Here is a 16,228-nt window from a genome sequence, read left to right on the forward strand (position 1 = left end):
TCAGAATGAGAGTCCTCCCGGCGCCGCCATCTTGCCCCTCCTTCTTTTTCTTTTTTAGCACGTATTTGGGTATGTAGTATGTGTGGGTGTAAGTATTCATGTTTGCACGTGTGTGTGCACAAGTGTGCGGGTAAATGTGGGGCTCATGGTTGACATCAGCAAGCTTCCTCTATTGCCTTTCTTTTTTAAATGTTATTCTTTGAGGCAGGGTCTCTTAGTCAAGCTCAGCATGCTGACACAGCTTTCTTGGCAGCTTGCTCCAGGGATCTCATTTGTCTGCTTTCTGAGGCTGTAATTACAGGTAGGATGCCATTATGTGGCTTCTGGGAACCAAAGCTCTGGTCATCTTGCTTGCACAGAAAGCATCGAGCCATCTCCAGCCCTCTGCTGTATCCTTTCATCCTGCAGAAATTCTGTGCCTCTTAAAACTGCTCTTCCATTTGGAAGTATTAAGAAATTGAGAGGTCAGTGTTGATTCCACAGCTATCCAATAACCAAATTATGCCTGAAATCCATCTTATTCAGATCAACTCTAAGCTTGGCAGGAAAAAACTCCAAATGGTACTGGCTGTAGGAACAATACTGAAGATGTGGTCTTGATCCTCTATCCTGCCACCTGGTGGCAACACCTTGCGAAGTTACTCTATTCCCCAACAGATTAATTTATTCATCCATGAGGGAACCCATGTTGCACATTGGTTGTGAGGAATTATTTGTTTGTTTGTTTTAATGCAAAGTAAAACGGGGTTGGGGAGACAGTCCAGTCATCAAAGTGCTTATTTGTAAGCATGAGGAACTGAGTTTGATGCCCAGAAGCTACATTAAAAAAAGAAAAGAGAAAGAGAGAGAGAGAGAAAGAAAGATAGAGAGATGGATAGATAGATAATGCTTTTTTGCCATGTGCTTGTGGTAGAGTCAGAGGCAGGCAGATACGTGGGGCTTCCTGGCCAGCCTAGTGGGCTCAGGCCAGTGAGAGCTCTTACCTCGAAAGAAAATGAAAATGTAGGTGAACTGAAGGAATGACACTAGAGGTTGTTCTCTGGCATCTGCATACTAACACACATACGTGTACCTCCACACATATGAACACACACAGACGCACTGTACAGTATGATTGTTTTTATAGCAGATGAAGTTTCTTAGGAGGTGAGCCATGAGAAACAAAGCACGTTTTAAGCTTCTGAAGGGTATTGTCCTATGCAATCCATGCGGCAGTTTGCTAACATCCACTGTGCCCAAGAGCTTTCTCAGTGTCTTCTTACCGTGGGGGATCCCTGAAAACTCACCAGATTATTGAATTTTCTCTCTCTCCTCTGATTCTTTTCAGTCTATGTTGATGACACAAGGGAACGACACCCCACCCCAAGACATGCACAGCACCCCACACTCTATTCATGGAGGCCCTGCCCCCATTTCTGCATTCTGGATTTCATTACTCAGGAACATCAACCCTTATGAAGAGGAAGCTTAAGTATTTGAGGAATGAGAAATGATGGTGAGCTCTTCATAAAAGCCACTATCATACTTTGGAGACACGAATTTGGGAAATGGACCAGAATTGTTGGCCTACTCTCAGCTCTGCCATGTTAGCAAATCTCCCTTTCCCTCCGCGAGTCTCACTTTTCTGTGTGGAGACCGAAAGCTACAGTGTTATGAGTCAGACTGTTAGTACCCCGCGCTGCACAGCAACCACAACTCCTCCCGTTTCTGGGACTCACATTTTCTCAGTGGTCTATGCCTGTACCTAGCTGAGCTACATGTTTCAAATGTAGCTGTCTGTTGGCTGAAATTCCCCATGTGACTCATTTGGGCAAGAGTCTGGCCCAGACCCTTGATTACAGGATTTACTAGTAAGGTGCTGAGGAAGAGAATCAAGTTTGTTCAATGAGATAATCCCGGTTTTGTCTTTAGAGCAAGTAAGGAAGAGGTGTTCTTGTCCCACAGGACTCGGAGTAGAGGAGCTGTAGTTGGCCAGAGAACGACATGTGGGAGGGGCAGAGCTAGGCAGTGGGGAGGGTCTAATCCAGTTGTTTGAGCCTCTAGAGCACAGTGTGCCTGAACATAGCCTATGGTGATGAACTTTCTCCTTTCTCCTGAGCCAATCTGCATCAACTTCTTGTTACGTATAATCCTGAAAACCGAAGTGACCAAACTCTCCACCCACCCCTAAAGACCTGCCGATCTCTAAATGTAAGCAACAGTTTTGTTACATCCTCTCATAGTCTAAACATTTCTCATACTGGTCTCCTGAACTTCGGCTGTTGCTCCGCCGCCATACAGATGTATCAACTGTGTATTCCCTTTTGCTTGGGTCTCATTTGGAGAACTTAATCCAGAGCAGTGAGGCCCATCATTGGTTCTGCCCCCTTCTGCGTCCTGTCTTTTCTAAGATAAATATTGTTAGTGTATTGAATCGAGTCAACAGATTTCCTGGGTTCTCGTTCAGCGTACTGGTTGAGACAAACCTACAGCAGCAGTCTGTGCTCTGAAATATTCCAGGTGGTGTAAGAAAGGTTAGGTATGGACAATAGAAAGATCACTGTCGCTTTCCGGGTGGGAAGATAATGCTTTCAGAAAGGACAAAGATCTGAAAGCATGTCCACTTATTTGCTCCAAGGGCTGGCAGAGAAATGGACTGTAAGTGAAGGGCAAGAGGCATTAAACAAGCAGCATGTTCAAAGAATAGCATCTAATCAGGTCCATTTAGCTCTAGTGTAGAATGAAGTCAAGTGGTGAGTGATGTGCATGGAGGGGTTGGAAAGGAGCCAAATGAAGAGCACTGAATTACAGCTGGAGCCTGTCTGCCATAGCAATGCTTCCCAAGCATATGCTTGGGCTCCTCAGCTTTAACACAGACATTTATGCATACACATTTATTTGCTAAAACTTTAATTTCAGAAGATATAACCCCACTAATAGTTGTTGTTTGGAAGCTTATAAAACAAACCATCAATTTTGGAATGCATTTTCACAGACAACAGGTTTCTTCACTTATCTTCTCGTGTGTCCTTATTTTACATTAGGTACTGGAATCCCATGGAAAAAGTTTTCCTCCATTTACCCTAATCCCCTGTTTTAGCCATCTGCACCATTTTCTTAGCACCCAGTTGATACATGTTTTCAAAGCTATTTCTAATACCAAGTTCCCAAGGAAGCCGATTACCAACACTGAGTCTCAGCTTCAACATATTGTAGACCACACCAAGAATCTAGACCAAATATTATTTTCATCTTGTTGACTTCTCCCCTGCCTGCATTGTGTGTATGGAGCTAAGACAGGTTGTGTTTTAATATCAAAAGCACTGTAAGCTTCTAGAATCCAAAGCTTCTCAATAGGACACTTAAGTTATACTATCTCATTTTATTTTTCTAAAAATTCCAAGAGGTAGGTTTAATCATCCCACTTCACATATGAGGAGACTCCAGCAGCCTGGAGGGACACAGAAGCAGGAGCTTTCACTTAGTAGTTCTCAAATTTCTTAATGCTGAGACCTTTTAATGCAATTCCTCATGTTGCGGTATCTCCCAACCAGAAAATAATTTCGGTTGCTATTTAATAACTGTAATTTTGCTACTATTACTTACTGTAATATATTTATCTATGCTTTCTGATGGTCTTAGGAGCCCCCCGTGAAAGGGCTATTCAACCTCCAAACGGTTTGTGAGCCACAGAGAACTGCTGCTTTAAGCAGTACGATCCTTCCACCTGCTTCTCCTTGCATAGAGAGTCCCCCAGTATATGAAAAGCTCTTGGGTCAAATGAGCACTCACCACACAGCCTGAGGAGTCCACCTGGCGGTCAGACACACACTTGAAGTTTCGGGTGCAGCCCCCATTGTTCCTTGAGCAGTCACGAACTGGACCAAAGGAGGACAGCAGGTCATTGATGGTTTCAAAGTATGTGGACAGCATTGCTTCTTCCCTTGGAAGAAAAGACAGTGGTTAAACCGCAGGGATAGCTACACCATTGCTTTGTTTGTCTGTTTTTAATTAATGTAAATCCAACACATTGAAGTCATTGGTTATTTTGTTATAACTAGGAAAATAATGCAAATAAAAGTTTAAAGGGGGGAACAATGAAGAGCACAGTATTTCCATTCTGCTATGATAAAGAAAAGATTTACATCCATATACATTTTTTTTCATTTACCGTCAAAATTATGGAAGGTGGTTGGGTATGAGATTGACATCTCACTGATAGAGGAGCTGTGTGATAGAAATATGAATTTTCTTTCCTGATGACTACTTATCTTACAGTGTAACAAAACCAACATTTGTATGAAGTTCCACCTGGTGACCCCACACCCGTTAAACGATTCCATTTACCACAAAACTCTGCACTTGACCATATGCCCGTACAAGTTCTAAGAACTGCACAGCAGCTCTACACTCAAATGTTATTTTTCTGACCTCAGTTTATAAAATTGAGGCTATAAATGTTGTAGGATGTATTCCCAAATTATACAGGCTATAAATAAGAGATCCAAGAAGAAACACAAGATTCTGGCTTTAGGGCACAGAGAACTTTGTTTTCAAAGCACTCCATGCAGCTCATACTGTTAAATCCATCAACAACTATTCTCAGGAATGTCATAGAATTTTCTCCAAATGGAGTTCTTCAAAGATATTGTTATATATAGACCTGCAGCAAATATGATGGGATTCCATAAGATGATCCGATAATATGACCAATATAGTCAAAAGTTTCCGTTGCTTCTTTGATGACCATTGAGCTTCTCACAAGTGATTGCTTGCGTGGGGGTAGACATGATTGCTTAAGGTGCAACGATCAGTAAGGGCACCCCACTGGTGGTGGAAAAACCAGTGTCTTCTCCCATGGATCCCAGAAAGCCATTAAAGGAAAGGTAAAAACAGAGAGATCTGGTGACAGATACTAGCAATGACGTTTCTCATTCCTTCTTCATTCAAGCCTGCAGTTTCCAGGTTGGTTTTCCAAACTCATTTTCTTTTCTAATCTTATTCCCTCTAGTTTGATTTTTATAATTGGCAGTGAACTTGGTAAATCCTAGCTCTAATTAGATATTCCTCTGTTCAATAACTCCTTGATACTTCCAGAAGAGCACCTAGGCATTTTTTTCTTGGCCCCAAGGCTCTTCACAATCTTTTCTCTGGATATCTATCTGTGATGGCTCTTTTTAGTTATTACTTTGAGTACATCTGGAATTAACTAATACCCAAGCAGCTGAGTACACCTGTGAGGCAATTTGTTCTCAATTAAATTACTTGAAGTGGAAAGCCCCATTTTTAATGCAGACTTTCTAAGGTAGGAAGATATACCTTTAATCCAGATATTTTGAAGTGGGAAGATTCACCTTTAATTTGGACACCTTTTCCTCACAGCCTGTATAAAGGACATGGAAGTAGGAAGCTTGTTCTTTGTCTCCTGGTTCTAGCTCTCATTGGCAAGTCCATTCTTTTACTAATATTAGACATTACTTCTTCAGGATTCTTCCATATACCGAAGACCAGCTGAGACATCCAGTATCATGGACTGAACAACTACTGGATTCTTAGACCTTCTGTTGGTAGACAGTCATTGTTGGGGTAGGGGGACCAAAACCCCATATACATTTTTAGCAAAACAAATAAAAGTTTCTGTTGCTATTTTATGGTACATGTATTCATATATATATATATAGCTATATAAATATGTATACAGAACTGATAAAATAATACATAAATATATATCTATATGCTTATAAAGGTATAAACATTATATATGTATTATTTATATATTCTCTCATCAGTTCTGTTCCTCTAAAAAACCCTGGCTAATATACTACTCAACCACATTTACCCTATCTTCATATTTTCTATTGCTTAGTCTTTTGCTTCTCATATTATTTTAAAACTGAATCTTGGGTCAGTCCTAATGAAAACAGATTGTGGAATGCAGTTATACACAGGAGGGTGATTGGGGATCCCCCCCCCCCCGGGAGGTGCATCTGCACAAAGAAACCAAATCAGGACATGGGAGACGACCCACAGTAAAACAGAAGTTGATCCCATGGGGAGCTCAGGTGCAGGGGAAAGCTTTATTGATGTTCCAGACAGAGGGCATCTGGCTCTCTGCACTCCTACATTTTCTGGTCATCGAAAGGACTGCCTGCAGTCTTCAGATGAGCAAGTGGATATGGTTGCGTGAGGCAGTTCCCTCTGGCTAGACGTCAAAGAGTCCTGCCATCAGCCACTAATGCTCACATCTGGAGGATGAGAGGAGAGTCAGCCCCGAAAATAGAACATGGATCAGTATGTTAAGACTGAGTGTTATCTAAAGTGCTTGAGGCAAGAAATATCTCCTAATTAGGAGTTTTTGAGGTAGGGAGCAGTGTAGATTTCGTAGATTTAACTTATTCACCATCCATAATCCAAAAAATCTAAAGTTTAAAATGCTGTAAATTCTGCAATTTGAACATTGCTTTACGGCCTATATCTTACCTCTCGGAATGCTTAATCACATTTTACTTTCTCCCTAAGATACTCCTCTCTGAATTATTTTCCTAATGAAATTCCAAGACACTTTGAAAACTAATTAAGTTTATTCATTCATTCATTCATTTATACATACATACATACATAATATGTTTTTTTGTGTTTAATGCTTAGCTAGTTAATATGTACTAGCCCCTCTTCTATGTCCTGGGATACAGTGGTAACCTTGGATAAATCCTTATCACTAAACATCATTGTTGTCTCTTTTATAGAGCCTTCTTTTCCAGCTAGATTGAATTTGTCTTGTGAGTACATTGCTTAAATCTATGAGGTAACTCATTGTCATTACCAGATCCATTGTCTACTAGGAAGAATGTATGCTTTTGGAGGAAAGGATTTAGGATTTATTCATGCTGCTATATTTCATAAAACAGAGGCTGATGGAACATGGGCTAGGTAAAAATTTTTAAATGAAACAGAGGAAACATTAAGAAGCATAGTCACAGGCTCCAAGAAGCTTGTACTTTTGTAAAGATTCTGTCCACATAGGCCATGCCGCTCCTTGTTCTGACCCTGTGTTCCCATCCCAGGTCCTTTATGTTTGGTTCTCTGGAAAGAGACAACAAAGATCACAGAAACAGTGTAGTGTGATTGTCCCTAACTTAGGACAGAGTGAGGTGACAGGTGTATGGGGGGGGTTGTGATTAACAGCAACAAAATGTTTGAAGAGTTGAAAATGTTGGGAAGACACAAAGCTTTAAAATGTCAACACAATCAGAGATATTCGAAAATACCTTGCAAGAGCAAGGAGGAGATATAGACAGAAGGATAGGAGATCTCAGAAAATGAGAAGAGGAAAGGAGAAAAGCACAGAGAAATGGCTAGGAAAAGAAAGAAATTGGGGCATAGATACCTAGTCATCCAGAGCAAGATGAGTAAAGAGAAGGAGAAAATGCATAAGAAGATAGACAGATGGACAGACAGCACACTACAGGGAAGATACACACACATAGAGATTAAATGACAGTCAAATGGGGACACAAAAGTATAAGAAAAGAGAGATAAAATGGAGAGACAGTAGGAGAAAGAGAAATAAAAGAGTAAGAGATTACATAGAAAGAGGAGAGACAGAGAAAGAAGATTAAAACAGGCAAAAAAGGTAAGTGAAAGGCATGGAATGGGAAATAAAAGAATGACAGAAAAAAAAAGAAAAGCAAAAAATAAGCAAAAACACCACCTTTCTGAGGGACCTAGAGACTACAAATGAGCAGACTGCTCTAGCTTTAAAAAAAAAAATCAATTCTGCATAAACTCTGTACACACGGGGAGCATTACGCAAGACACAAAGGCCTGACACAGGCCTCTTGCTAAGCCAACAGGAGTGATTATGTCAAGACAGGAAATGAAGCAACTGAGCACAAGAGAGAAAAGGAGCTCAGGGCAGACACTGCATTTTTCCTTAAAGCTGGAGGATGTAACCAGTCATTCTGGCCCCAGTCTAGATTTGGGGGTGGTACTCCATTGTACTTCTGCGCTGCCCCAGCAGCATGGAGAGGAGTGAATAAAGGGTTCAATGGGTGCCCCAGAGACAGAGACAAATTAGCAGGAGACCTGCATAAGAGTCTAGTCCTTGACAAAAATCACAGCCATTGTCAACACCATATTCCTCACTAATGATTTCCTGGGCATGTGCTTTGTGTCAAGGTTACTGTAGGCCTTTTTCTGTAAGCAATCGCTTTTAATTTTCTAATAGACTTGTCACATAAAGATGCTTTTCCTTACATTGGAAAGCTTTGGGGAATAGATTTTAGGGGAGGTATGTTACTTTCTCTGGTCACTCAGGCAAGGGAAGGCTGTGCACACATGTCCACTGGAGTTTTTCTGTGCAGCAGTTAAACATCAACAAGTTGTTTTAACGACAGCTCAGAGCTTCTGCAGCAGTTACTCCAGTAAATGTAAGTGTCCAGTTCCTCTGTGACTTAGAGGAGGATGGAGAGGAAAAGCCTGTCTGTTCTTACACAATACCCACGCTGACTCCTGGCCCTGGGTGCAGTGGTTCACAATACTGTCAGCCAACATAGGAAGAACAAAGGGTCCAGACACTGTGTTTCCTCACTGGAGCTGCGTATCAAACACCACAAACTGGGTAAACTGGGTAGGCTGTGTCCCAGGTCTGTAATTTTTAAGTCAAAGGAGATTGAGGTGTTGACTCAGCACCATATAGGGAGCTAATCCCATTTGCTTCTTCATAACTACGGAGAGCTCCTGACCACTCTCAGATGTTATTGTTTTCATGGATCAGAACCTCAGGATACAGTATCTGCCTTCTACTGTTTCAAAGCTTTCTTCCTCACGTCTTGTGTCCTTACCTCTCCTTTAGAGGACACTGCTAACCTCTGAGACATAAAAGGTTGCAATGCACCCAAAGTTACTACTGACAATCACCCAGGTAACATGCTTTACATGTAGGGCCTTCAGGAGGTGATGGCGGTCTAGAGTTGAGACCACACATATGGAATCAGGTGCTCCAGTGGGAAGTTTCACATCCACTGACCAGCCAACCCCCGTGTGTTATATGAGGTTGTAACCTTCCACCCTTTCAGAGGACACAGTCTTCAAGATGTCATCTTGGGAGCAAAGACCAGGCTTCCAGCAGATGATGGCCCTGCTGATACTCTGATCATGGACCTCCTACCTTTGGAGTCATGAGAAACATATTTCAATTCTTCCTATAGGGTAGGAGCTTCGACACTAGGAGCTTCAACAAACATCTTTTTAAGTTAAGGCTATGAAAATCTTGAAGTCATTGTCACCCGCCTTGAAAAGTCACTTTCTTCTCCCTGTAAGCTTCTCTGACCCTCTGTCTTCTTATCTATAAATGCAAACTACATGTTTTGCTGTAAGCTCTAGATTGATATAAAAATGCAATAACTTGATATATAAAATGTGTTCTCCAAACTTGAAAACATACTCATTGTTCATTCATTCAAAAAATATTTCAGGACTTACTACATGGCAGGCACGAGCTTGAGGATAATTCTCGATTTTACTCAGTGTCTCTGTAACTTGATCTTTTTGCCAAAGTCCACATGTTGTCTACACATTTCCAAGTGTGTTTCTAGCTCTTATTCAGTAATTCTGCTCCTTTCCCCATTGGAAAATTCTGATATCAGAATGGAGTCAGCGAGTCCCCAGCAGGTAGGCAAGACGGCAGTCCCTGTCACCCGACTGGTCAGGTGCAAATACTTCATCTGGGTGCCATTTAGCCTCGTCAGCCTGTGCACCACACAGAGCGAGCATTAGGCAGGGCAGCTGGGAACAGATGCTGACATGGCTTGCTGTTAATAGACACCAGGAAAGGTCTGTGGCACTCATAGAGAGGTGTGAATGTATGACTCAGAGCTCAGGCAGTGACAGGCCCCACTGATGCACACTAATCATTCTCTGATAACAACATGAAATTTGTTTTTTAAGCTACAGTGAAGGAGGCAGATGCAACAGCTTCTTGATAGGAGTCAAGTTTTCCTCCCTGCTCTTTCCCAGTAACTCTTGCAGAACTCACAAGCTGCATGTAAAAAGGTTTGTCTGGAACCAGACTGCCCTACAGCAGAATATCAGCTACACAAGCTGGGAGGGTTTTTCTTTCTTTCTTTTTTCTTTTTGTAAGCAAGTCTCTTAACTTCAAGCTCCCAGTTTCTTATTAAAAATGGTTACTAATTAAGTTTGCATGAAAAATAAACTCAGTAATTAGTCTGAAATGCCCAGTAATATGAAATATAGGGTAAGTAGCAGCAATTGGTAATACATATAGTATAATAAAAGTTGCAAAACGCATTGCTTAAAAATACAAGAAGCCCGTGAAAGAAATAGGGATGGTCTGTAGTCCCAGGTGGTCCCTTTACTCATGTAAAGTGTTCCACAGGTTTCTGATTTATTCTGGGCACCTGGCTGTTTCCTGGATATGATATAGTATATGCTGGAGGCAGACATAACAATATCAGTAGGTCTAAGAATCCACAAAAACTGTGAGGAAATATTGAACCTGAGACATCAAGGATGTCTCCTCATAATACTAATTATTATTCTATTAAAAGGTAAGGATAGAGCAGGACAATGCAGTTGGGCCTGAATGAAAAATGCATACTAAGCTGTGGGGGAGGAGACAGTGCAAAGTCTCCTTTTCTGGAGACCTTTTCGAGATGCAGGGATGTCAGAATGTCAAGGAGGAAGCGGCAGCAGGCAAGCTAGAGAGGCTCTTTGTGTCAGGCACTGATGAATACTGGCCTTCGTCTTAAGAGCTATGGGCTTCAACAAAGAATTCTAGCAGCAGGTCTAAATTTTACTCAGGCTAATAATGAAGGTGAATATTTAACTATGATGATTATATCAACCATAACAAGTACCATGTTAGTAGCTGTTTACTGTGCATCTACGATGGTCCACATGGAAATTTCAGCACTGTGGTGCCCACCTACCTACTCTATTCAAAACCAGTGACATAAGTCAGCAATCGTCCCATTTTACCAAAGAAACTAAGGCATCCTCTTAAGAATTAGCTTGTTGGGAAGGCAAGGACGATGATACATACAGTCTGAAGAGGGATAGTGTGGCAGCTTGAATAAGCCACCCCCATTGGCTTACATATTTAAATGCTTGGTTCCTAGGTGTTGGAACTATTCTGGGGAAGGGTCAGGAGGTTTTAGGGGGCTTATTACTGGGGCCTGGGGTTGGGCGTTGAAGTTGCAAAAGTCCATGCCAGGCCCAGTTTCTCTCTCTCTCTCTCTCTCTCTCTCTCTCTCTCTCTTTCTCTCTCTCTCTCTGACTGCTGCTTGTGGATAAGATGTAAGCTCTCAGTTATCACTCCAGCGTGACGCCTGCCTGAGTGCCACCGTGCTCCACATGATGGTTACATGCTCACTTTAACTGGAAGCAAGCCCCAATTAAGGTCCCCCTTTTGCATTGCCTTGGTCATGGTGTCTCTGTGAAGCACTGGAACAAGGAACTAAAACAGACAGGAATTTGCTGAGATAGCTGTGAAAGTGAATGATGCCTGTGGGGAGAGAATGTACCACAATATGTAACAGTAGCAAAAGGCTGACATCTATTGGGAAGTTCAGAGCACTTTGATTTCACTTGAGCTACCTCATTTAATTCTTTTCCTAGTTGCATAGAGTGCTCTTATTATTCTCCTTTGACTTCGACATGAACAAATATACTCACAAATATAGTACTTGCCTCTTACATACCTGAGAAGACTGGCAGACAACCCAGGCCATAGGGTTGCACCCATCCTGGGAGTGTCTGAATCCAGTCTCCTGGGTGTCCTTGCCTTCCTCTTTACAATTCTTTCCTATCCAGTGTTTCTGGGAGTGGCGTTCAAGCTGACACTTCATATTCCCCTTCCTGTAGCAATTACAGTTTGCACTAATTTAGGTGGAGAGAATGGATTGCTGAGCAGAGTGGTCTCAGAGCTTCCTGTGAGCATCTTGTGTCTTTGAGTAGCTTGTAACTTCCTGCATACTAAGAGACTCCTTGATCACATCTCCTGGTACACTGAGGATGCTGCAGCTGCTCTCTGAATAAGGACAGGGCAAAGTATCACAAGAGGGGGTGAGTAAGACTGATTAGCCATGTGGCCTTGGGAACAAAGAGAAAATGATTGTGCTGGCCGTTGTTCATCTGTGCAACAATGACATTCCACACATAGGACTGTGGGTGAGAACTCAATGAGTTAAAATATATGATAGCCCCTCATCATTACCATACTCACATGGGGATCTTTGCAGATGGTCAGCACGGTTCAGAATGTATTTGTTTGCTGGATAAATATTTACCCACATTGACCATGTGGGCTGGTGGTTAAGTGAACAGCAGGGAGCAGAGCAGATGTAGGTTGAGGTTTGTTAACCGGGATACTGGACAGTACCTGTGTCTGCAGTGGTAACTATGTCCGCCCCGAAGCCCAGCTTTATGTAGGGGCACTTCATACATCTGTGCCTGTGTGTCTCTCGCCATCCCTGCATCTCTATTTGTATCTAAGGATGAAATTACAAGCTGTGATGGATGCTCTGAAACACTGCACACCAGGAAAACGCATGACAGAGATGCAGATCTAATCTAGAGTGAAGGGGTTGGAGCTAGGGGAAGGTTTCCCTGGAGAATGTCACAATGCCTCAGTCAACTCAGCCTGCAGGATGATGAGGCTAAGCTGCGCGGCTTCCTCAGAAGTATGCTGATTATGTGTGTCCCAGCTCCACCACCCACGGTGACAATGGTGTCCATCTGATCTCTGCGGCACCTTCTTCACTGTACTTGATTTGACTGCTCAGTAATATATATTCTCCTCCTTGTCCTCCTCCCTTCTGCCCTTTCTTTGCAAGTCCCACCATTACTTTTTAAAAAAGAAACACAACAAAAATGGTTCAGTGACAAATGCTGGGTCTTGGGGATTATTTATTCATGAAATACCCACATGGAGTCTTGGATTGCTCCACATGACTCACATCCCAGAGAGAAGCTCATTATGACTGGCATCAGTGGTGGGAAGCCTCATTTTTCTGGTGAATTTCTTAGAAAGCCAATGCCTTCCCCCAGCTGTGAGTGCTCCTGGCTGCTGGGAGCCAGGAGATTTTGCAGAGTCTGGAGTGAAGAAGGTCTGCTGTACACCAGCAGAGCCCAGCACTAGATGGTAGATGAGTCCGTATCTACCAGAAGAGTTAACTTCAGCCTGAGGTGTCAGGTGCAGAATCCCAGTCTCTCCGCTGTGTGCTCTTCACTATCTTTGGGTTCTTATTCCACACGAGCACAGGGACGGGGTGATCTCAAGAGTATTTTCAGGTCAATAATATTATATGGCTCCCTAGAAAGGTGATTGGCTGCCTTCTGTGGTCTACTGTCAATTCCAAAGATAAGGTATAAGTGTATAACGGAGGGGGCAGAATCACACCTCAGGAAATTAAGGAGCTTACTGTAATCAGGAGTGAAATCAGAAATAAATACCAGCATACCACTATAAAGAAGCTGAAGGCTCAAAACCTTACCCTGCCATTTATTAGCTCTCTCTCCTTTCTCCCCGTAGAAATGGTTGACAATACCTAATTCTTAAGTTACCAGGTTGGTCCAGAGATAATGACAATTCCATAACAGGAGGAGCTCATAAACGCCATCTTAAAATCAGAGTGAACTAATACATCAATGAGATGCTGTACCCATGAAAGCACTCTTTGAAGCTCTGAACTTAAAACAGAGATCTCTAGATTCACTTCAATTTAGGAATGACCACAATCAACGGCAGGCTTTCCACCCACCCTGAAAATCACTCAGATCCAGACAATTTTCTTGTATGTGCTCTTGCATTAATACCCAGAATCCTTTGTCAGTCTAGTGAAGTCTGTGTGCCCCTCCCCCATCTTATAACCCTGTTTTTCATGCATGGAATCAAATACAAAGGCATTCTAAAAGAAATCATTTATCAAAATCATTTTTAAAAAATGCCACTTGTACCATAATAATATATATGCTTCTTTAGTGACACATCAAATTAAAATATCCTGTACCAGATGCAATAATAACCATAAATTCAAAGTAGTTATGAGCATAAGCTATATTTTAAGACATCTGCAACAAAAGAAATATGATATCAAGCTGTATGTAATTTCCATTGGTGACAAAGGCACAGATGCTGTTAGCAAACTTGTTGGTAAGGGAAGGGAATGGTAAATTTCAGTGAGAATCTGGCAGAACTAGCAGTACTTATTTTCCTATGTCATTTCCTAGCTCACCACCCTGCACCCTGGGTTCAAGACTACGGAATATACAGAGACCTGGCTAGATAAAGTTCTTTGCTGAATGCATGCCACTTTGTGAATATAATCCAAAGCCTGGGTCCAGATAGGAAGAGACAGGAAATTAAAAAGCTCAGCTATGATCACACCAATATAATTACATCCTGGAGAGCCCCATAGGATATGGCGAAAGAACAGATATTGGCTTCAGAAAACTATAAAAATCCCAAGGGTTTTGTCATTGCAGAAGTCACTTCCCTCTCCTGACTTCCTTCTCCTCATTTGCAAATGTCACTGAAATGTTTCCTGAAAGTGTGGCTGCGGATCTAGCTGGAAGACACTGTACCGCTGCGCAAGCTTACAGCTCCTTGCGCCTGTCTCCGTTACCTCTGTTCTTTGTGGATGAGTGTTGGGGGTGAGCGGAGCTTTCCTACAGACACTGAAGTTTGTCCTGAGGAGGGAACACAGTAGAGATGCAAGTTTCAAATTTCTCAGTATTTTCTGCATGTTATGCCCTATGCTAGATGTGCCTCACTCTACAGAGGTTCTGAGACAAGGCCCTGACCTCAGGAAGCACACAGGGCAGGCAGAGGGAGCAAGCCAAGCCACTGACACGGGGCGACAGAACACATATAGATGCATAAAATCAGACCAGGGTGCCCCCACAATGACGCAATGATTTCTTCCTGGTCTGAGTGGAGAAGCCGTCCTGTAGTAGGAAGGATGTGATGGGTCTCCAGAAATCAGAGGACAATGATGGCAAAGAAATAAAGATAAAGAATGGAAAGGAATGAGCAGAAGGGAATGGGGGAGGGGGAACCTGGTATTAAGGACCAGCATACACAGAGGCAGAATGAGGAGCAGACAGAGGAGGAGGGTTGCAGAAAGAGGCAGTGAGCCCATGACTAAGGCAGGTAGTGGGCAGCTGAAAGCACGAAGCTTGTTGGTCTCTGGTAAATGCGCCTTGTAGATGTTTAATACTGAAAGGAAATGCTGATTAGCCTAATTTATAGGTGAGAACACCAAGGCTCAAAGTGGGGAACTCACAAGCCCACAGTTCTCTCCGGGGAACCTGGGGTAATTTCCTATTCTGTTGGCCAAGGCAGAATCACTTGCTTCAAGCCTCAGCAAGGTTAACAAGGAGCTGTCCTGAAGTTAGGCTCAATGTGACAGTTCAGTAGAGCCACAGCAGGAATCCTATTGGATCTTGAAGCCCTTCCTGCGAGAATGCCATTGAAGCCTAGGTCCTCTGAAGTTTCACCGACAGACTCAGGAACCAAAGCCTTTGAGTTGGACTTCATCAGTTGGCGTTCTGCCCCCTCCTCACATGACAGCAGCCCCATTCTGCTTCCATTGTCTGTACACTCCCTTTCCCCTGAGTCGATTGGGGACCCTGAGAGAGCAAACATGGAATGGTGTGGTGACCACAGTAACTCAGAGTGCCTCTCAGGGACAGCCTTGCCTCTCTCCTCGCGTCCCAGCAGCCTGGCTTCTGCCACATTCTGGCAGGAGTGTTAATACCCAGCATAAGAGTGGGTAACCAGCTCTAGCTTTTCTCCTAAGGAACTGTCCAATGACAAATAGTGGATGCTAGAGCTGAAGAAGAGCTGGCTCTTTCCAAGCCACGGGCAGATCTCTCTGAAAAGTTCTGGGTGGTTAGAGAAATGGGAGTAAAGGGCCCCTAAGCTTTTCAAAACCAAGTTTTCTTTCGCTGTTGCAGTCATATTTTCTCTGGTAATAAATTCTCACTACATGCTTTTCCTTCCTTTCTTCCATTTCTTTTCTCTTTTCTTTCTCTCTGTTTTTCTTCCTTTCTTCCACATCATCCCAGAATTTCCTGTCCTTTATTTTCTTGATAGCTATTCTGACTGAGGTGACAGGGAATCTCTAAGTAGTTTTAGTTTACATTTCCATAATGGTAAATGATGTTGAGCCTTTTTCAAACTTGTTTCTTTGATCCATTCAAGCCCAGTTTAGTCACATTATCCATG

The 16,228-nt window shown here is 42.6% G+C and overlaps 1 protein-coding gene across 3 annotated transcripts in view; it reads right to left on the reverse strand.

Annotated features, from left to right (window-relative positions):
* Astn2 (astrotactin 2) overlaps positions 1-16,228 on the reverse strand; it is a 1,010,996-nt gene that overhangs the window by 439,190 nt on the left and 555,578 nt on the right. For all 3 annotated transcript variants that reach the window (XM_055611729.1, XM_055611728.1, XM_055611727.1), the window contains one exon: positions 3,772-3,922. In XM_055611729.1, the coding sequence (XP_055467704.1) occupies positions 3,772-3,922 (151 nt within the window). The remainder of the gene's footprint in view (positions 1-3,771; positions 3,923-16,228) is intronic.

Source organism: Psammomys obesus, unplaced genomic scaffold, assembly GCF_907164565.1.
Source record: "Psammomys obesus unplaced genomic scaffold, mPsaObe1.curated_primary_1811, whole genome shotgun sequence".
NCBI classification, from domain to species: domain Eukaryota; kingdom Metazoa; phylum Chordata; class Mammalia; order Rodentia; family Muridae; genus Psammomys; species Psammomys obesus.